This window comes from Fringilla coelebs (assembly GCF_963513975.1).
Source record: "Fringilla coelebs genome assembly, chromosome: 8".
Taxonomy (NCBI): Eukaryota; Metazoa; Chordata; class Aves; order Passeriformes; family Fringillidae; genus Fringilla; species Fringilla coelebs.
Genome location: NC_140066.1, coordinates 31,568,441 through 31,590,972, shown reverse-complemented (window position 1 = coordinate 31,590,972; position 22,532 = coordinate 31,568,441). Strand labels below are relative to the sequence as shown.

General features: G+C 43.5%; 1 protein-coding gene across 3 annotated transcripts in view; it reads right to left on the bottom strand.

Annotated features, from left to right (window-relative positions):
- The window catches only part of GRK5 (G protein-coupled receptor kinase 5), a 146,862-nt gene extending 124,330 nt beyond the window's left edge, over nt 1-22,532 (bottom strand). For all 3 annotated transcript variants that reach the window (XR_014616364.1, XM_084210818.1, XM_084210819.1), the window contains exon 1: nt 22,399-22,532. Coding sequence is in view for 2 of the 3 variants with exons in the window: in XM_084210818.1 (XP_084066944.1) it covers nt 22,399-22,450 (52 nt within the window). In the remaining variant the exon portion in view is untranslated. The remainder of the gene's footprint in view (nt 1-22,398) is intronic.

The following is a 22,532-nucleotide window of genomic DNA, read 5'->3' as shown; positions in this document are numbered from 1 at the left end:
AAAAGCCTTTCCCAAATATTTTATTATGGGACAGTCAAAGCATTACGCCTTCCTCAGTCATCTGGCTCTAGTTACTGTCACAGAAAAAAATCCGGATTACAGAGGCCAGTAGCACAGTCCAAGATGTGACTCTGGTTTAGGCAGAATTGCCTACAATTCTTAAGTGCCTAATATAATATACAAACAGTCCAAATTATGTATGTAATTAAAAATTAAAATAACTCAAGAAAACAAGTTTAGCCTTCACTGGAGAACCAGATGTAGTGCAGGTGTGCTCAAAGGACTGCTGAACAGCATATATCACAAAACAGTTACAAGAGGTCCTGAAGCTTTCCAGCCTTTTGTAGCTGCAGCATTCTGCAAGAAATCACTTTTTTCTTTTAAATTTGTGAATGTATTAAGTGGTAGAAGATAAAAAAATACACCCTGCAGAGATTCCTGTGGGGAAATAAGGCAAGAGGGGGTTTGTATGGGAATTGAGTGCTACAAATGACATAAAACAAGGATGATGGTCAGGTACATGTCAGACTGTACCATGAGGCAAAGGTGGGGTGATGGCACTGGAAGGAGAGTTTGTGGACCAGAGTTTATCACAGCAAAGCCAGCTGAGAAAGGCTGCAGCAAAGGGAGAGCAATCACAGCCAGGAAGAAAGTGTTGGCATCTCCTGCACAAACTCGGAGTGGTTTCAGCCATCAGTGCAAAAGGACTAATTCTCTGGAACTGTCACTGACTGCACAGCCCTGTGCCTGTATGTAGGAAGAACATGTGTCATACAAAGACAGGATGGAAATGCAGCTATTCAGTGATTGCCCATTTTGATCTTTTTCTGTAACTGCACTTCCTCTGACTGCTTTGAGAGAGATCTGAAGCCTCTTTGCCAACGAGCAGCGGCGAAACTGGGGAAAATAACTGCAGTTAAAATATCCCCTCTGTCAAGTGGAGGCTTCCTCCCTCTGTGTGCGTGAGAGGACGTAGTTCCCCTCCCATTGTGTTCCTGGGGACACCGATTGTCCCCCTGAACAGTGCCTGGCCAGTCTCTGATTAGGCTCAGCCACCTCATGAGCCTGCCAAGCACGCACAGTTCAGATCTCATCACCAGCCTACGTCCTCTTCTTATCCCTGCTCCAGCATTTCCCTGATGTTTTTTCTTACGTGACTGCCCGCTGCACTCGAAGGCCACACTTTTGGTGGGGACAGGAGCCCTGTGAGAAGAGAAAACAAAGGAGAGCTCCGTGCAGCCTGGCCCAGGTCCTGGGCAGATAAGGCTCCGTGAGCCGTGCAGGGACCGACTCACCCTCGATCTGCCCCAATCTGCTGCGGCCAGCGAGGCTCCCCTGGCTGCTGCTCACCAGGGCTGCTCATGGCTCCACGATAAAGATGTGGCAACAGCTGTTTCCACACACACACAGGAGCCAAGGGCCGTGATAAGAGACTGAAACTCTCTGCACCAACAGGCAGAAAAGCTTGAGGGGGCACCACTTCACATGGCCAAACACACACAGTTAAATAACTCTTTCCAGCAGGTAGGAGGAAGGGATAGAAAAGTGACCTTTCCCATTAAGAATGACATATTTGTTTTGTTTCCCTACAAGCCGATTTTTCTGGCATCGTGACATGTAAAACATTTTGAACTTTCTAAGGAAACTGTTATTAAAGCACTGAACATTACTGCGAGGGTGCGTTCGAAAAACAGAACAATTAGGCATTTCAAAGTTTATCTAACTTAGTCACTGGTACCTTTCAAATTTGTCACCATGAAACACGAACAGTTGTGGGGGGGGAGTTGAATTATTCCTGTGTACAATACCTCTGCCTATAGGAAGAACAAACGCCTTGAAAATTTATCTTTATCTATAAGCCACCCTCCACCTTCCTGCTGCAGTGCACATACTGGAAAAGGAAGATTTTCTGAGACAGAGGTGGGGGGGTTTAAAGACTGAAGAGCCCTTAGGGAGTCACTGAGAGCAGCTCTGTGGAGCTGAGGGTCCATCAGCTCCAGGCAAAGTGAGAGCAGAACCTGAATCTCCTGGGGAATTATGTGATGTTATCTTCTTTACTCCCGTTATAATTCACCTTTCCAGCTCAGCTTCTACCAAGCTCCCCAGAAAAATTTTGCAGAGCCACTGCCAGTGCTTAAGGCTCTCCAAAAATTCAGGCAGACAGAAGAGGAAATTCCACACAACGTGCAGAAAGTCTGAATAAGGGGATTCTACTAGATAACAGGAAAGGTAGGGCTGAGCTTGGGCTAGCACCTCCCTAACCAACTGCATGGACTTCTCAAAGAGGAGGTTAAGGTGTTCAGAGGAGGTTTTCTAGTGATGTCAAGGGACTGCCTGAGCAGAAAAGTAATTGTAAAAAAAAAGACAGAATTTGAAAGTAAATGTGTTTCACTAAAGGAGAAAACTATCAACTTCTGAGCTGCTCTAAGAGAACAGTAATGGGGAATTCATTAGCTTGTTCCTGCTGGGAGGGTTTGGAAGGGTAGGATGCTGCCACATTGCATGAAGTCTATGTAAGTGAATCCAACCTGTCTTATTTGAAGCCAGATCACCTTTCTCCCTTTTAAAATAAAATGCAGAAGGTCTTTTTGAATTTTATTCAAGGTCCTGAAGAGCACAGAGTACCATGGTGCAGACCCTACTATTCCTGGAACGTGAGGCATCTCTGACCAGAAACGTAAGGGAGGCCTAGAAATAAAAGCCATGACTTCATGACATTGCTGCTGAGCTTCTCAAAACAATAATCTTGACAGGAGCTGTAGGTGAAGAAAGGACAGAGGACGTGATGGAATTTTGCTCAGAGAAGCAGGAGAGGACAGAAGAGATGTGACAGCCAGTGGCTGAGACCTGGTGCTCAGCCAGGTCTGCAAGTGGGGCTATTTTAGCTTGGGAGAGACCATGGTGTGAACAGCACTGCTCAGGGCTGCCAAGCCTCCTGCACAGCACTGCTTTTAGGAACTGAGGCAAGAAGTTAAAATGGGGGCTGAACACAATCAAAGGAGCTGGGACCTGGCTGTTGTTTTTGGGGTGAAAGTCACTGAACACAGCTGGAGGCTCCATGGCTGCTGCAAAGAGGAGGAGCTTTGATTCTGGAAGAGGGGGTGGCTGCTGAAAGCAACAAATAATGTGGTTACAGAAATCCAGAAAAAGGAGCCCATCTCCCAACAGGTTTAAACAAACACATAAAACAAAGAAAAAACAAAAAACAAGAAACCCAGGAAGACTTCATACCATGTATGGAACCACAGAGGGCTTTAGAGCCTAACACCCGAACTGGGAATCCAAATAACTGGGATTTCCAAAGAATCCCATTGCTTTCATTCCCTTTCAATGCTGAAGTCTTTTCCATACAGGAAAAGGATCTATTTATGTTTCATTAGTGCCAGTTTTGTGTATACCAATAAACTGTGTGTATATAGGAGAGAGGGGAGTGTGCTATGCAGCTGTGAGCTTTCTTGGCTAATTACTTGTTTTCTCTTTCTGAGCAAAATAAATACAACAACAAAATTCAACAGGGCATACCAGCACATCTATTAAGGCTGTGCATTTTCCACCAGATTCCACTGGTATTTGTCTTAGGCTGAGGAGCCCAGTCTATGGTATCCTTCATAAACAGGAGCTGCACAAACACCAAATAAAATAAATTTCCTAAATCAAATAAAATAATACCCCGACTTGACACAGAGCAATGTAAGGTAGTGATGCCAAAATGCCAGTTACACTGATGTTAAAGTATTTAAGAAAGAATTCCATCTGCAGCATCAGCAGCATCAAAACATTTTGTCCTAAGCCTGGGAGCCTGTTCCTTACATATCACTCCATCCCCCAAATTGAAAGGTTTTATGGGACACCACAGACTGAGCTGGGTTACTCACTTAAAAAAAAAAAAAGTTTATTTCAGCATCAGTTTTGGTAATGAGAAATGTTCCGTGTTCCGAGAATGCTTTTGGAGTTTGAAACTCCTAAAATGCATTAAAACTGTGATTTTAAACCAGAAATATTGCAACACTTAATACCCTCAAGCTTAACAACACCCTGGGCAGCAGCTGAATTATAAATTTTTACAAGAGGAAACAAAAGAAAGTTTTCATAAATTATTTGCAAACACCAGCCTTCTAAATCACAGTCTGTAGCATGGTGTACTTCCACTAAGTAATAACAGATATTTCAGGTCCCAGGCTGCCAACTGGCAAAACCTACTGGTGTTCATATACTTTGGAAACGGGTCCCAGACTAGACCTTAAAGCAGACTCACTTGGGGATGACTGTCTAATGATACAAAGATTTAAAAAGAATTTTTGAAATTCTTACAGGTTTTCTTCTAAGTCACCTTCCAGAGGTGGACTCTGAAGCCAGATGTGTTCTGCTTTGAAGCAAGATGAACTACTCACATGTATACATTTCCCCACACATAAGGGTTTGGGGAATAAAGTCATGTTCAAAAGTGAAAATCAAATCTCTTTAATAACCTGTCCATACACCAGTGATTTTCCTTTGCAGGAAAGAACATTGTCCCAAAGTGCTTAAAGTAAGTTATAAATCAGAAAACAGAAATGGAAATATTTTCCATATGCTTAATTTTACACTGTAATTATTCATTAACAAAGTCTACAGCTACATGTTGTTACACTTCTGGGAGTTCAAACACTATTCTTACTATTTAGAATACGTTATTCAGTTTGCTGCTAACTGCAGGCATTTATTAGCTCCATATTTCACTGGCAGCAATTATTGCTGGGAGCCATTCACTCACAACCTCTGCAGATCACAGGGAGGCACCTGTGTGCATGTAAAGCTTGGCCAAGCCCTAAACTGCCTGAAAACCTTCACTCCCTTTAAAAGAGCGGGCTGCAAATGAAACTTGCTATCAGCACTATCTTTTTGATGCATGCTGGTATTTGAGCAGCCTCAGGGAAGGCAGAGTGGCAGTGGCACACACCAAGCTGCAGCTGGTTTATCCAGAGGGAGCCCCACTCACTGCTCTGGGCGCTGGCACCGTGCTCCCAACACGACTGAACCTCCCTGCAGGCAACACGTGGAGTCTGGGCTTTTATCATTTGGGAGCAAAGGCCCCAGGGTTTTCTCTTCCTTCTTTCCACTCCTTCCCCTGAGAAGCTGTGGGTTCCCACACAGCTTTTTCTTTAATGCTTTCCAGAGCAGTTCTTTTGTTTTTATTGTGAATGAGTTTGTTGATGCAAACCAAGATTTGAATCCCACTGCTGTCAGATAGGGTGGGCAGCATGTGCTGTCTAAATTCCCTGGTGACTACAGCAGGTAGCCACAGTATTGCAGGAGCTCTTGTTTTCCACCGTATTTTATTGCACTTGTACTTTGGAAAATCTCAGATCTTAATCTGCTTGGGTAAATTGTTTGGAGGAAACCAGCAGCCCTACAACCAACACACACTTTCCCCTCGTGACAGCCATGGCAAAAGGCTCTCCCAGCTGCCTTTAATAGAATAAAGAATAAAAGAATAATTTGCAGTTTCAAATTCTTATTCTTGCAATTCTTCAAATTCAAATTCTTGCAAGAATTTGAAGCTGCATGAGAGGACAGCTTTCTCAACTGGTTATAACCAGGAGGTGAGGTGAAATAAGGTGAATTAACCTCATGGGCTGCAAATGGCTGCTGCAGTGGGGAGCTGAGATTTGTGAGTGCAGTGATCAACAGCCTCCAGGGCCCTTCTGCTGCCTTCTCTTGCTCAGAAGCTCTGTGGGAACACAAGCAAGAGGCTGCTCCTCACTCTGCACTCTGCCCACCTGGGCCCATGGATAAAAGTAAAAGTAAAGTAAAGCTTTAGGCTGCTCAGGGAACAGGCTGCATCCTCTTCCCTCGTGCTTGCCAGTACTGAGCAGCACTAAAGGATTCTGCATCTGGAGCGCTCCTATCATCAGAGGTAAACACTGAATATTTTTGAAGTTCATAAGGAGGGCAGGAAACACCAATGGTCACTTCTGTAAAATTACTGAGCTGTCGACACAGCCTCTAGGAGCCAGATTTGTAAAGAAAAGTTAAGGGTCTACAGAAGGCTTTCCATACCTATATGCTTTTAACTGTTGTTGAATTCAATATATGTGAGCTAACTGTAAGCTTATGAACTTTGCAGGAGTACTGCTATCACCCTTAAGGTATGTGCACATTCCCTTTCACACGTCAGCACAGAGCTGCCCAAAACTGAGAAAGCAAACCGGGATTTTCAAAAGCTTTCAGAAAACTTCCAAGAATTTCATTAAGCCATTCCTAGAAAGAAAAATTACAAATTTTGGTGGTCAAATACAGATACTTAAGAAAATGTGAGGCATGCTTGGTTTCAGTGTCTCAGGAAGAACATGATATGCAGTTATGTCAAAAAAATGTCACGAAGAAGCAGAAAGAATTCACCTGGTTTAACTTGAGAAGAAAGACCAACATGGACATTGTCCTGAGGTTTTCAATCAGCCAAAGTCTACAGTGACTTCAAAGGGAAAGTTCCCAGGGTGTCAGCTACAGGAATGTTCCTTGATCTGCTCAGACATCAGAGTGGCATTACTCATGACTCCTCTGTAAGATAATTAATGATGACATGCATTTTTTTAAAATTTGCTTACATGGCACAGCTAATGGAAGAACCAGGCTGAAAAATTAGTCCTAACAATTAAATAAGGGATCATTCCTGAATAATTAGTGTAAATTCCTGTAGAATACACTGATCCACGTATTACAAATTACTCCAAAACAAATAAAATATGCTGATTTATACACAGAAAATAAAAACCACATGCTGCTCCACAGCAGAAGGGGACGTCATTGCACACTCTGTTTTCCATGTAACAGAGACACCTGCATTAATATTCCTTTATTAGATCCTTAAGTTCAGCTGCTTTACACAACACAGCTCGGTTGCAGAAGAGGTTTTGACCGTGAAAGATTAAACAGTTGACTCAGATGCACCAAGTTAACTGGTGGTAGAGACCATTCTCCTGTTCTCCAGCCTCATCCATCACAACTTAAAAGGCAGGAAAAAAAATCTCTGCCAGTGCTGGGATACACAACTGTGAATGGGGCTTGGTGGCCTGCTCTGCTCCAGTTTCAGTCTCCTGAGCCCTTTCCTCTTTCCAGGTGCAGGATTTACTCACAGTTAGAAAAATTGCTCATTCTCTAACTGACCCCAGACCCCTCTTAAACAGCTGTGAGTCCCTGATATGTCTCCTAGACTGGAAGTTTCTTGCTCGCAGGGGCTGGATGAAGGGGCCATACCCTGAGCCCTGTCCCCCTGCCCCTTCCCAGGCAGAGAGGGAAGGGGGCTGAGCCCCAGGGCACTGCAGGGAAAGTAATTCCCACCACTCAAAAGACCAGCTACAGCATCCTCTAAGGGATCTGCACCTTACCCAAAAAGTGCTGCTATTCCTTCATGAAAAGCATGTTCAGTGAGAGAACAGGCAGAGGTAGATGGCCACAGAGAGGAACATTTACAAATGAGGGTGTTCACCACCAAGGTCACGTCCCATCACTTCTCACCACGTTGTAGTGGTTGGTATGTGGGTTACCCTGGCCAGAAAAGGAGCTGCTTGTCAAATAACACTGCTAAAAACAAGGGGGAGTCAGAGCACAAATTACACTGAGGTCTGTGCCAGTTATTACAGATTGACATGAAAGCCTAAGCATTTGATTATGTTTTAAATATCCAAATACCAGTCTGGGCAACTGGACTGATTCTTCCTATAGTCAGGCTACTGTCTTTTCATGGAGATAAATTCCTGGAATCTTGCTTTTAGTCTAAAAATAGGGGTTCAGGACCCTGCAAGAATGGTAAAAAACAGTAAATCACAAGGGTGAGACGAAAATTTTAAAAACCCTACAGAATTCACATAGTTCAGTAAATTTTAGTTGTGATTGCTGTGCTTAGCCCATTGATATAAAGTGATTATTAATATTCCTGCATGAACAGTGAGCTTATTTCTCATAAATTAAAGGAATTGGCACCAAATATGCTTTCTTGTGCTTTTAGCTTAGAAGAAAAAAAGACACTCCTAGCCAGTGGGTTCAATGGAAAATGATGGTGACTTTGCCATGTTCCATTAAAAAAGAAATAATATCATTGAGCTTGAATTGAGCCTTTGCCTACTGCCCAAATTTTGAGGCTTCCTTCTTTTGAAAGAAAACAAATATACACCTCATGCAGAAGATCAAGACAGGAGCTGTTGGAAAGATCAACACAAAGGTGTGTCAAGCTAAAGAAAGCTTCTCTCTCATACTGAAAAGAATGAATAAAAATTACAAGACCTGAGAGGAAGAGAAGGGGGAAGAGATTTCCCTTCTCTCAAATCAAACATGAACTATAGCATCAAACTAAGCATCAAGCACAATCAAAAATGGGGGGGACTTAGTGCCTCACACCAAGGAGTACTTTCTAGACTGCTAAATCCTGAAATAAGTAGGTAGAAAAGTAGGGACATGTCAGTTGTAGCTCCTTTTGTATTGTCATCACTGTCTGCAGCAAGTGTATCAAGCAGGATTTGTGGTGTGGGTGATGGCTTAAGAGGGAAGAGATTAATATTTTATACAGCAGAAGTATCATGAAGCTGTTCCAAAGCATGGACAAAGCATGCAAACAAAAATGCAACTGTGGCCACTGTCAGAATCTGTTTTAAAATCTATTTAAGAGCTGAATTTGTACTCACTGAATAGTGTCAGGGAATGCAGTGGCATTATTCTCAGACTAAGACAAAGAGTGTAAGATTCTAGTTGTAAAATTAATAGCTGTGTTTACAAGGTCTTTAAGATGCTGCCTATTTTTACTCAGTGAATCATTGCCCTTCTTTACAAAGTATATTTCATTAATCTTAGCAATGCACTCAAATAAATCTCAGTGGAGTTGCTCTGCTTACATACCAAATGTGATGTTCTAAGACTAAACTATTTGTCACAGTATTCAACTTTAATAAAATCTGTATTTATTGGAAGATACCGTTTCCTCACATTATCTAAAATCAAAACAACTGATTCCTGTCAAGCTATTTCTCTCCCTCTTCCCCCTCCCTAGAGGAAAACAGTAAGATTTATAAAAAGCAAAGTTCACTCCTGTGCAAAACTTTGCAATCCTAAAACTTAGCTTTATCCTCCACCTGAACATCATCTACTAACATCATAAGGTCAAATGAAACTCCATCTGCCATGAGATATTAGAGGAGTTAATACATCACTTGTTTGTGTTTTTTTAAACACAGTCACTGTGATTTGCAATCAGTCCAGATGAAAAGATAACAGTAATAGTGCGTATCTATGTTAGCAAAGCACCTGCAAATCTCATCACCTTTTTAATGAAACAAGCAAAACCTCCTTAAAAACCAGTCTTCCCACAATTATCTGCTGGAATAAGGCATCAGGCCCTCTAACTACTTACACAAAATGTGATTTTTTTTTTTTTAATACAAAAATGCAAGAGCCAGGAATGTGAAGAATTTCACTGATGAGCAACTGTTCAAATTGCCTCTGTCAACAAATTGTTCACCTTATAGGACTATTCACATCTGAAACTTATTACCTGCTTCAGTGTTTATAAAATGGCATCTTCAGCTGGCACCTGCACTGGCAGGTTCTCACAGGCAGCATTTCTACATTCCCCCTTTAAGATGTGATGTTGCATCCCAGGATCTGAGCGATAACAGCAAGCCAAGAGATGAACAAAGGGCAGAGGTCAAAGCTTTGCTGCGTCCTCTCCTTGGTATCTGGCCCTAGAAACATGCCAGACCTATCACATTACCTCTTCCCTGTACAGAATGCATGTTTTAAAAGAGTTTAATATCCAGTAGTTAATTCCCTATTTTAATTTCTTCTCAGCTCATTGTATCTAAAAGCTGAATTTTTTATTATTATTTTTTTTAATCTGTAAGTATTTCTTAAAATTTAGTCCAGGGACTCTGAACAAAAGCATGCTCTGTCCTCACCTTGTAAAATATTTCTGGGCTTCTAAACAAGCTTCATGCCTTCACACAGCTGGTAAACGTTTGCTTTAAAATATATTCCAACCATCCCTTTGAAAAAGATTTGTAAAATACAGACTTAGGCTTCATCTTGAAAGCATCATTTCCACAGCACACCCATAAGTTTTTAAAAGCTGCCTTCTACTTATTTCACTCTTTGCAATTACCAGTTTGCTTCTATCAACCACCACACGAAGGTCTTGGAGAGGTCACTCAATAAATAATAAATTTCCCTATCTGCTTTCCCAAGTACGCTGACGAGCCAGAGTTTACTTCCTTCACTTGCCTCCACGAACAACCCCAGTGTCGTGGTATTATTCAAGCCATAAGCTGTTAATAAGCAAGGATAAATTATTAGCAGCCTGAAATGCTGGCAAGGTTAAACATTAACTTGTTGTGCAGGCAGATTACAGCATTACTTTTAGGCAAGCTCTGAGCAGGGCAGGCTCCTACCTGTGCCACCTCCACAGCCCTTCGTGGCCTCTGGTATTTATGAGACACAGAAAAGAGAGATGTGTTCCCCAGGAGAGCTGGAGGCAAACAGCATCCCAAAAAAGGAAGAGAGAACAATATGCTGAATCCATCAAAGATTGTTACTTCATAGAGACTTTTCACAGCCAAATAAACATTCTGCAGCTGGAGGTCTGCATGAGCCAGAATAACAAATGTCCTGGGACCTGCTAGAGATTTTGGATTAGGCAGTCTGATGGAAGAGGCTGATCCTGTGCATGCATGCATGGACAGAGGCAAGTATTTAGTGTACAGGTCCTAAAGATTAATTACCTGAAAGCACCTTTCAATTTCTTTTATTTTTGTTGCTCCCATGACTGGCAGGGTTTGGGGACGGGGTGGGGGCTCATTTTTCAGTGTGTTGTGGCCAGTGGCCCACTGGCAGGTCTCACACTCCTCTGGGGCATCAGGGGTGACCACTGACCTTACAACAGGCTCAGAGGTTTGATGGGTGCATTCCACAGTGCCCATTTTAAGTGTTCACCTGGGACCTTGTCCCTCAGCCCTTGGTGCAACCCTCATTTCTTTGCCAATCTTCAGTTGTCTCAGGAATGGCTCCTTCAAACACTGCCATCAGCTGGCAAATTCCTACATTTCTCATTCCCTTCTCCTCCCCACCTCTGGAAGAAGTTGGCTGTACTCACAGCTGCCTGGACAGGTGGATTTTGACACTTTTGAACAGTGATTTTCTTGGCAGTGACCTTCCCCAACAAACTGTTTCTGAAGGGGGGGGCTGCTGTGAGTCAGGAGCAGTTGACAAGATGGAAAATCAGGGATAAGAATTTGACAGTGGAACAGGGCTGCTCCCAGGGTGCCACAGAGATCTGCAACCAGACTCAGACTATTCAGTGTATTTCTAAATGGTCTGGAAAAAAGATAAATAACAAGATGGCACCTGCTGCCAAGATGAATTTCTTCAGGACAGTTGTAACAAAAACAGCCTGCAATGAGTTGCAGGAGCATTTTGCAGTACTAAATCACTTAAAAATTAGGAGGAAAAAAAAAAAGCTATATTCTGTGTCAGCACAGTATTGCTCATGAAAGAAAACAACTCTTGCTATATCCACCAAACAATGGGCTCCAAATTAAACATTGCAGCTCAGGAGACAAATTTCTGAGGTCACCATCAACAGGCCTAGTAATGAATACTTGTGGCAGTGGGGGAAAAACACAAACAAACATCAAGTTAAAATGGTGACAAGAAGAAAATACAAAGTGGTCAGCATCACTGTGCCACTGCCCACAGTGCACACCACAGTGCCAGGTAGTTTTGGCCACCCAATTCAAAAAAAGGACACAGAATTAGAAGATGCAGAGGACAGAGATGACAGACTTGGACCTTTCAGCATGGAGATACACTATTTGTAAGAGGACATGATAAAAGGTTATAAAATCATGGATGGTCTAATATAAATCACAGAAGCAATGAAATCAACATGTTAAAAAAAAAAAAGTTAAAACCAAACCAACACAGCAAAAAACCCAGAAATATTTGATTGATTTGTGGATAATTCCCTTTCTTCCCCCTCCAAGACCCTTCCACGTCTTCACAATGACTGCTTTCTGAGGCTGCCAAAACATAAGTCATACATTGACCAAGTCCCTCATGAAGGACACATGTGGGGAAGCTTGCATGCTTTTCTTACATGATGGAACTCATCACCACAGAAAGCTGCTCAGGCCAAAAAGGCAGAAATGTGATCCAAAAAAAAAAAAAAATGGATTAATAAATTCACAAAGGATAGATCTCTCTGTTATGTCCCACAGGGTTCCCTTCTGCTCAGTAAGCCTCTTGAATGGGAGGCTGAAAAAATCAGCTTGAGGAGGCATTGTGATATCCAAGCCTTTCCAGAGGCACCTGCTGCTGTCCAGGGTCCATCAGTGACATGGGACAAGAAGAAGATTTACTTCAAATGCTTTTCTGTTCCATCACCAGCTCTCCAAACCAGAGTGCTAAAGTTTTGTGGGTGTTTTTCATTCCTGAACCATTCCTGTCTCTCACCCAGCAAAGAGTGAAAGGAGATGCACACTAAACACACAAAGCTTCCAGGACAGGTGTATGGTAACCCTGAGAGAACCTTACATCATACATAAATCATCTGCATAGTTATTCCCAAAAACTCTGCTGCTGCTGCTGAAATAAACAAAGCACAAACTTTCCCAGATGTGTGCTTCAGGAGGAATTCTCACTCAACGTATGCTTTGTAATTTGGCATCCTCAGAAAACACAAAACCACGATGCAAAGATGGAATGTAGATGTGGAATTGCTAAGGAGGGAGATAGAAAGGGTTTATTCACAGATTAGTCCAAACTCCTGTATTTGTAAGCTTTTTCACAGCTTCCAAATGTTGCACTGGGCAACTGTCCTTCCTCTCATAGTAAGATTAAGGATGAGTGTCTAGATTCCCTTAATTTTCCATAACTGACAGCCAAGTAAAATCTCTGCAAAACTTGCATGGTGAGCAGCTGCATTTTTGTGCAACAGAAGAGAAAAAGCAGATTGTTCCACTGATTGCTGCAGGAGAAAGGCCTGCTGGGCAAGTAGCAAGATCACCCCTACAAAAAGCAACCCTATTGATTTCCAGGGCTCTTTTCACTAAAACCTCTCCTCCTTCACAGAGACCCAGAGCACTGGGAAAATAAAGAAACCACATCCATAACAACCAAAACTGAAGAAGATGGAAGAGAGAACATTGGCTGAAAGAGATTACCAATATAATCTTCATCCCCAGGAAGAAACAAGACCTAACCAGAGGGGGAAGAGGAAGATGAAACCAGCAGAAAGCTAAGGACAAGCATTAAACAACACCAGTATGAATGAATATGTATCTACACATATCTGTATCTTCCACAGAGATTCTGGCAACCTTGGCTAAATGATGATTTAGCCTGGCATCCATTCTTTCCAACTCATCAGCTTGTTAAAGGTGTCAGTTCCCTTGCACTGCCTACAGGAATATTTTGACGGGAGTGTCACGGAGGACTCACTGGTGCTGTTTTCACTTGGCATCATTGACATCTTCCCTTTGATTCTGAAGCTCCTCTTCTTCCAGCTGAATTTCTCTCCTTTTTTAACCTTTTTTTTTTTTAATCCCACGAGATGAGATCTTTCATCAGTGCCTTCTGCAGATGCTGCTAAGTGAACACCACTGTAGTGTTACAGAATTTTTCCATTCTCCTGGCAGGTAGGCCCTTTTCCAGGACACACAAGATAAAATTGAGGAAGAACTCTGAGGCAGGCAGAGTCTAAAGCTTTCATTGTAAATAAAGACTTCCTATAGAGCCACGAAGGTCTCTCCTAACACATGCATGGAGAGGAAAAAAAGAACAGTTTCAGTAATTTTAGACAGGAGCCTTGTCACGCAGACTAAACACTGACCAAAGAGCAACCAAGGATAATGGGAGTGTGTAAATACATAAAGCCTTACATGTGGCCAGGAAACTGACATTTAATCCAAACTAATTAAATGTGTTTTAAACAGTAGATCAAAGACTTCTCAAATTCAAAGGTGGTGTCAGAAACAGAAGACAGGGAAAATAAACTAGACAGAGAAGTGGGAAGAACAAAATATGGGAATTTTGGTCTAGAAAAGTTTGGACTATTCCAACAGGGAGAGGAAATAAAATCATCCAGATTCATTTACTGGGAGAATGATGCTAGGAAAAAGGGATGGGTTCAGGAGCACTGGGAACCAGCAAACAGCATCCACAAAGCCATCATTCCCCACACCCACACAAGGTAAAGATTGTCTCTTGGAGCAGTGAAGCAAAAGAGGTATTGTATGAAAAATACGGTAACTTCTAGAACTTGCAACATAACCTCAGCCTACCAGGAAAAGCCAGGCTCATAGTGAAATCATGCATTCAATGGCACCCAAGAGAATACTCAAGCAAGGCAAAAAATAGCTGCTCCAGCTTGTTCACCGCCCCTCCGGCATCCTGGGGACAACAGGGAGCTCCACCAGCAACCTCAGCGGGAGAAACTGCCCAGAAAGACCCTGATGACATTCCCTGGGGGTCCTGCCCCTGCCCCAGGGCCTGTCCCCACCACAGAAGCTGTTCTGGCTGGTTCTGAGGTGGGGCAGGGCGAGGAGCAGGTTCAGCCTCCCCGCGTGGCCAAGGAAGCCACCACCAGCAGGGAACTCCAATGCTGAATGCACAAAAGCTGGGCTGGGCCATCCAAGCTGGCAGGCTGGGAGAAGGAAAGAACAAATCCTGCTCAGCTTGGCAAAGACTGTAACTGGTGAGGAACAGAAAGTACCTGGAAAAATGAAAACTGTACAAGCGGGATTCCATGAGTAAAGGAGATGGGAGTAAGACAAAAAACATAACCAAGATTTCTTGGGCTCATTAAAAAAAATCTAGAGACACAGACCCATAAATGGAGTCATATTTATACCAAAATGTTTCATACCTTAAGAAGTACATGGCAGACCAGGGACAAGATGACGTAGCAGGCCTTTCCCAATGGCTTCCAGTAGTTTCCCCTCAGCTCTCTCCATGTGGTTTTACTGCCTGGAACAGCTCTGCTGCAGTGAGAGCTGGCTGATCCCTGAGCACAAACAAGCCGCATTTCCAGCCAGCAAGCAGAGCCCATGAAGTCCATGGGACTACTCATGCATAGCAAACACATCCCTAGGTGCTGGAAATGATGGATATAGACATTTTTCAGCCTTGGCTGTACCACCAGAAACTTCTCTGTGAATAACTGTTCTCATCCTGGAACACAGACAACCTTCACTATTTGTATTATTTGCTCCCAGGTCTGAATTGAGGCTCGAGTACCTGTGTGTAATTCTGCTCCTTTCAGCCTGCCCTTCTTCCCTAAGTAACTGCTTTTGACAGTTTTTAACTATGTCTGAAAGGACATTATATGAGCTAGAAGCAGCTGAACCAGTGGAACAGCCTCATCCATCTTCCTCCTCACCTGTGTTTTGTTCCATCCTTTCATTTTTAACAGGCAACTTGGTGCATTTTTTTTTAATTAAGTAAAATACCCATCATCTTTGCAATATTTTCTTTAGATTGTTTACTTTAATTTTGGTTCCCCTACTTAATCTTTTTCACAAAGCCATACGCATTTTTAAATCTTCCAAGGAAAATAATTACAAAGATAATCCAGCTGAGTGTAATCAAACTGCAGGGTTCTTTATTTTCCTGGCCTTTTAATTTAATTTCACATCCTGTGGTCTTAAAGAAATATTAGGATTATATCATCTTGTTATTGTTTAGATTACATGCCAGTAAAAATAGGGGGTAACCAATTATTTTCTTCCCCACTGCCACACAAAAAACTCATACGGCACACAGAATATTTTCAAAATAAAGATGCAGGGGAAGATCTCAGATGAGCATGAGTTAGATCCCTAACTCCCAATTTTCTGTCCTGTGTTTATTTGGTTGAATTCTTACATAAGCACAGTAACTGCTTTGATAAAACAATCAGCTTTTAAAGTTTTTCAGTGCAACAATATGGATCCTGATGTGATATTGTAGCTTTCCCTGGATCAATACAAACCAGAAGTCATCCACAGAGTAACACTGGCAGAAAACCAGTGTGGAGAAGAATCAGTCAGCTGAACAACAAAACCACAACTGGTGTCTCTACTCTGCCCCATCCTGGCAGCCAGTTTTGAGGTTTGTGAGGATCAGAACACATCTGCAGTAAGTCTGACTACACAGCTGGGGCTTCAGACCCTTCCCTGCAAGCATCCAAGTCCTCAGCACACAGGTCTTCATCCTCTGAGCTGGGAAGAGATCACTGGCAGCTCTCAGCTAGCACAGCAGTACCTGGAAAGGGAGCTCATCTTCCAAGAAGTCAGCCAGGATGCAATTGTGGGGTCTTTGTCCTGTATTTTTTTCCAGGAGTAACACATTGTGCTGTCCACAGGTATAAAGGAAAAAGGAAGCAATATCAGCCACCAAGCAGGTGTAACACACCCACAGGGCCTGAAGGAGCAAAGTCAGAGCTGCTGAACTCCTCTTTAAGCATTTTCTCCTTCCAAATGGGGCAGCTCATGCCAACCCAACTCACTAGGGACAAAGGCATGGACAGGTAAGGCTCACCTTGGGGTATGACTGTGTTTAAAATTATCATTCTGCAGCTGTTTATCACAAAGACATGTGGGTTGGTGGGGTCCACGTGCTGCTGCTGCTCTGGCAACACTCAGCAGAGCATCACTAAAACCCCCTCTTTTGGGTGTTTCTGACTAAGTTCTCAGAGTATTCTTAACTAAGACAAAAAAAAGTCATAAAGTTATGTCAATGTCTTGTATAAGTACTGAAAATTCTTTTCTGAGTGGATAATTTCAGCAACACTAAGTTAAAACCTTCTCAGAAAAAGAACATACTGATAACAGAGACAGGCAGTCTCTTCTTAGATTTATTATTTTGCACTTGAGGAAAGCAATCCCGTGAGATTAATGGAGCAGATGTAAGTAGTTCTACTCAAACCTCCACAGTTAACATTTGTACTAAAAGTTTTACTACATAATAGGTTCTCTGTGTTAATAACCTGGCTCACTACTAAATATTTTTTAATGCCTACAAACCCAACAAGACAGATAGCAATCAGGCCAAAACAGTTCCACAAACAACACAGGAAAGAGCGTGGTCCTCCCTCCAGTGAAAAAGTTTGGATGGAAGAGCTCTGGATTTCTCCAGCATTGCCACATCCCCAGCCCTGCTGCCCATGTCTGCAGACTGGAGAACCCCAGAGTGTCCACCAAGAGCACAGCTACAGCTCTGCATCAGCCCTGCTATCAAAAAATACAAAAAAACCAACACAAGAGAGATACTTCAAGCCAGTTCTACACACACACATTTGCCCTAAGCCAGGTGTGACTACAGAACTAATTGTCTTCTCTAAAAAGAACCTTTGACATGATTCAGACTTGCCCATTCTTTTCAGAAAGGCCTGAAAAATCCTCTTTTCTGAATTTCCTTGATTAAAATATAATGAGATAGTCTTGACTCTTCCAGGCACCTTTTTTCCCCCAGGAATAAATGGTTCCAAGACACTAATTTTTTTAAACTACTGCTTGAAAGCACCCTGTTGCATCTGAAGCAATGGCTGACTCCATTCTTGAAATACCTTTTTTTGGAAGTTATTACAGTGGTGAGCTTCTCTTGAACTCTAAAAAGAAAACTAAACTGAGACACCACATGGAAGCTTCCTCTGCTCACAATGTTTTTCATCCAAGGCATTTTGGGTTTACTTCAAGGGATGGAGGACAGGACCTTAGATTCTGCATTCAGTGCACTGGTTAATGAAGTTGCAATGACCATATTCTCCATAGAGTTTTGGCTGCCACTACAGCCACCTTCTTTCCTTCAAAATATGCTTTTCATTGTTCTCCTGCCCTTTTTCCAACTGCTCCTCAGCCAAGTTCTTGGAAAGCAACCACGCTTCATGTTTAGGATTTATTGCTTGTCTTCTGCCAGTACGGACACACACAAATCTCTCCTGTGATCATCCTACAAAAGCAAGCTAAAAATACAGCAATTTATGAACATTTTGCATGTTATATGGCATCAGTGTGCATGCATCAAAAGATTCTGAGCATATAAAAGGTCGCCCCCTTTGTCTAGGCCAATAGAAGGCTCTGCTTGGGTGCCATAAATAAGCTTATTTTAGAATTCCAGCCTACCTAAAAAGGGAAAAAAGCATTTGCATTGTGTTTCAGTGGTTTAAGATTTTTTTTTCCTTTTACATGGTAATCTTTGTGCTTCAGAAACTCTAGTTTTGACAAAAAAACACAGTTCATCTTCCAAAGTGGCTGCTTTAAAACTAATGACTAAATGAGACATCAGAGTTATCATGAGAACTTCAAAGTGGTGAGAATTGTCTGTCTGCACAAATTTTAAGGATTTTGCAGTTTCAAAGTCAAGTTGTATTACTGTTTTGAAATGTGTTTTGGGTTGTCTAAGGAAGCTCATGCCCACAGAAGCAGCAGGAGACATCGGGGAAGGCTGATCTTATGGCTGGGATGGAACAGTTCATGAGGAAGAGTATTCAGGTGATCACCACGCCTTGGTCATGCTTTTCAGACCATATTGTTTATTTTTATTACAAACACTGTAGTTGAATTATCAGCCTCTTTGAAAGACTTGTCTTTTATCAGCTTATTGCTTTTGACAGGCAAGGGCAGATTCAAGACTTTGTGGATACAATTGAAATTCTGGAACTTATTAAAGTTCCTCTGAGACCTTGGGAGACTCAGTTCTTGGTCTCTCCTGGCTCCTTGTTTCTGATGATGCCCTCTGTCAAATCACAAATTGGGAAGGTGACCTGGGACTCCCTGCCAGCCTGGACTGGCAGCTGGTGGATCTCCAGTGCTCCTGGCTGGGTGGTTCTGAGCCCCAGCCACCACTGCTGAGACTCAGGAACACGAAAGCTGATGAAAAGAAAGGGCAGTGAAATGGCTTTAGACTGCCAGAGGGCAGGGATGGATGGGATATTGGGAAGGAATTGTTCCCTGGGAAGGTGGTGAGGCCCTGGCACAGGTGCCCAGAGCAGCTGTGGCTGCCCCTGGATCCCTGGCAGTGCCCAAGGCCAGGCTGGACAGGGCTGGGAGCACCTGGGACAGTGGAAGGTGTCCCTGCCATGGCAGGGGTGGCACTGGATGGGCTTTAAGGTCCCTTCCAACTCAACCATTCTATGATGCCATGAAGATCCAGAAAAATGTTTTACCACCTCATAATCTGGGGTTCTTACTCAACCCAAAATGACTGCAATTGTTTTGATTTTCTTTTTATGAGTCTCATCTTTCTTCCCTTCTTAGCTCATTCTTCTCCCCAGGCAACACTAGATAGTTCCCAAATACCTACTTGGTTCCTATAATTAAACCAGATGTATTTTCTGTTCAGTCAGAAAAGGGATTAGTGATTTGTGAAATGGGACTTTGCATTCAAGAAATGAGAAATTACAGTTGAGGAAAAAGCATAAATTTACTCCTAATAAATAATGAATGGACTTTCAAATGCAGTAAATCTCTATTCTTACATGTTCAAACTGACAGACTTCTGAGTATAACAAGTAACTTATGTGTAATTTTGTGTCAAAACCTTCATATTCTGCAAAAATATTAAAATTTCCTGAAATTTATTCTCTGTTCCAAATTATTCACTGAAATGCATTTTTGTATGTGAACCACATTTACTCTTTTTGTTGCTCTAATAAGATTACTCATGTATCACATGGCATCAGTTAATTCTGGGTGTGCTTCTCATTGTGATCATCAGGATTTAAGTGCAAGTATTTGTGTAACAGTTATAAAACTTGCCCCCTGGTACTTCAGCTAAAAAAGCTCACTTTACATCAGGGGTGAAGGAACTTAGACAAGGCACTAGAGGGGAAAAAAAAAAAAGCTACCAAGGCCAAAGCAAAAGAGTTGCAAAATTTAAACCAATATTTGCTATAAAACATTTGTGGTGGCCACTCAGCCCTACTTCTGACTCCCTCAAATGTCCTCTCTGCTGGATTTCACACTGCAGCTCGACCTAAACCTCTCCTTGACATTCCCTTTGCTACTGAGAGTAGGTTTGTGTTCTTGCAATTCTGACAAAACTTCTGCCTTTACTCACATTTGCAGAGTTGTTCCATCATTTGTCTTCTCCTAACATTAAGGACCACATTGCAGGCACCAACCAGTAAGTGATTGAGCTAATACAGCTTTTGATTTTGACTTCACCAGTGGAAACACACAGGCACATACTTGGCTTTGGCTGCACATTCACCCAGCTAAATCTGTTGATGGAGTCTGCAGAACCTGGAACAAACTTATTTTTAGATCCCATAATCTTCAATATATTAACTTGCTTTTACTCTTGGTCTTACATATGTTGTCTGCCTTCTTCATCTGCAATCAAAGCCACTTACATTACTCACTGCAAATTTTAAAACAACTTTACTCACAGCAGCCTGCAACAATAACTAAAGTGTGGCAGCCTATCTCATACAGCAATAATACTTGTGGCTCTGATGTCAGGTACATCGTTTGCCCTTGTTCTTCCTTTAAAAAGAATTTCATATCCCCTCCAAAAAAAAAAAAGCTTTAAAATAAATTAGCACCAGGCCTCCAAAAAGTGTTGTAGTAGGTTCATACATGGTTTAAAGAACACTTGCAATGTAGTTTGAAGAAAATCTTGATCAATTTCTGCCATTTGGATTATAGATAACAGCTTCTTTAATGAAACTCTAACACAACAAGGCAACATGACTGTAACCATCTTCCTGAGAATGGCAGAAAAGAACCATAAAACTGAGCGGCACATTTAAAATTACTTGCAAAATTTCAGTTCTCTGTAAACAACACACAATAACTGTAATTAATACCAGTCCTTTAAAGTATTCCTAAAGTCTACTGAAATCTAAACCAGTATTGTATGACTGGTAGCAACAACTGCATCCAACACAACATTAAAAATGACAACAGAAAAGATCTCCATCAGAAGTCAAAAAGTTATGATTCACTGATCTGCTGAACACCTTTGCCCTTATTATTTGTAGAGCTTTTTTGGGAGGATCTCAGGACTTTACTCTTTAGCTAAGCCTCAAAAGTTCAACAGCCTGTGAGTTATATAAACACTATTTTACAATTTGAGTTATTTTCCCAGCAAAAGGATCGCTCCAGGGGCGGACTATTTGAATGATCTCTCTTAGAAAATGAACGCTGCTTTCCTCGTAGTTCCACAGCTTCAGAGTGGCCGGAGCTGAAGCCCACCCAAGCGGTGCCCAGCCTCGCTCGCAGGCAGCTCCAGCGCTCCGGCGGGCGGCGGAGAACAGGCTGCAGGTTGTACCGCACCTAAAAACGCCTGCTCCAGCAAGTGCTCTCAGGGAACAAACTCCGACCAAGGGCTTGGAAAAATGCCTTATTTTAAGCATCAAGCAAGTAAATAAACACAAACATAAAAATGGGCTGGAGCAGACAGAAGGCGACCGCGTCTTGGCAGCGATGCCGCAGCCGTAAGACGTGTTGCTTGTGCGTGGCGCTCCCGCTCCAGCCGGAGAGATGCTCCCGGACGGACGGGGCTCCGCGGGGAGCCCCGAGCCCCGGCCCCGCCGTGCCCAGCGCCCGGCTCCGCGCCCCGCGGGAGGATTTCCGCCCGCGCGGGGAGAGGAAACCGCGTCCGCTCCCCACGGGGGGAAAGAAAGCGCCGGGAGCCCGATCCACCGGTGGTTGTCGGGGTCGGGACGGGAATGCTGCCGGAGACCCGCCGCAGCCGGCAGCCGAGCGTCTTTGCAGGGCGCCCCGCGCCGAGCAGCGGCGGCTCCGCGCCGGCGGCTCCGGCATCGCCCGGAGCATCCCCGGTGCCCGAGCGCGGCGGCGGCCGCGGGGGACAGCCCCCGCTCGGAGACCCCCGCCCCAGCCCCTCCGTCCGGCTCCGGCCGGGGACAAACAGGCTCTCAACAATGGGCATGTTTGCAGCAACATGATCTCACCTAATAACGCCGAATAAGGCAATGACTGTACGGGGAAGCGATACGATCCTGCCGGTCTCACCACACGGCGCGGAAAGCTATTTGCAGATTTGCTAAGCCCTTTTGAATGAATGCATCTGCAGCTGACCTTTAACAATAGACGCTGAAATAGCACAATCTGTGGGACCAGATTTGAGGGGGGGAGGCGGGAAGGGGGAAGGAAGAGATGGGTGAATATTGTAATCTCTGCAATCTCATTCACTTCCTTTCCCAAACCCCCGCGCACAGGGAAAAACAGCGGTATTTTCCTTTTCACCGGGGCTCTGTCTCAAACAAGCCGTTTCCAACGCCGGCACAGCCACATGGCACCCCGAAAGCCGCCGCCGGCGGGACCGGCGCGCATCCCCACCGGTGCCCGCCCGCATCCCGCGGGCATCGCTCCGCGGAGGGGCGACTGCGACAAGGATGCTCCAGCCCCCTCTCCCCTCCCGCCGCTCTCTCACCTTCCCTGGCTTTCAGCAAAACGGTGTTGGCAACGATGTTTTCCAGCTCCATTGACGAGCTCGGGCAGCGCAGGCAGCGGCACTGCAGCAGGACGTCACTCCGAGGTGCGGAGTCTCCGGGCGACCACCCGCCT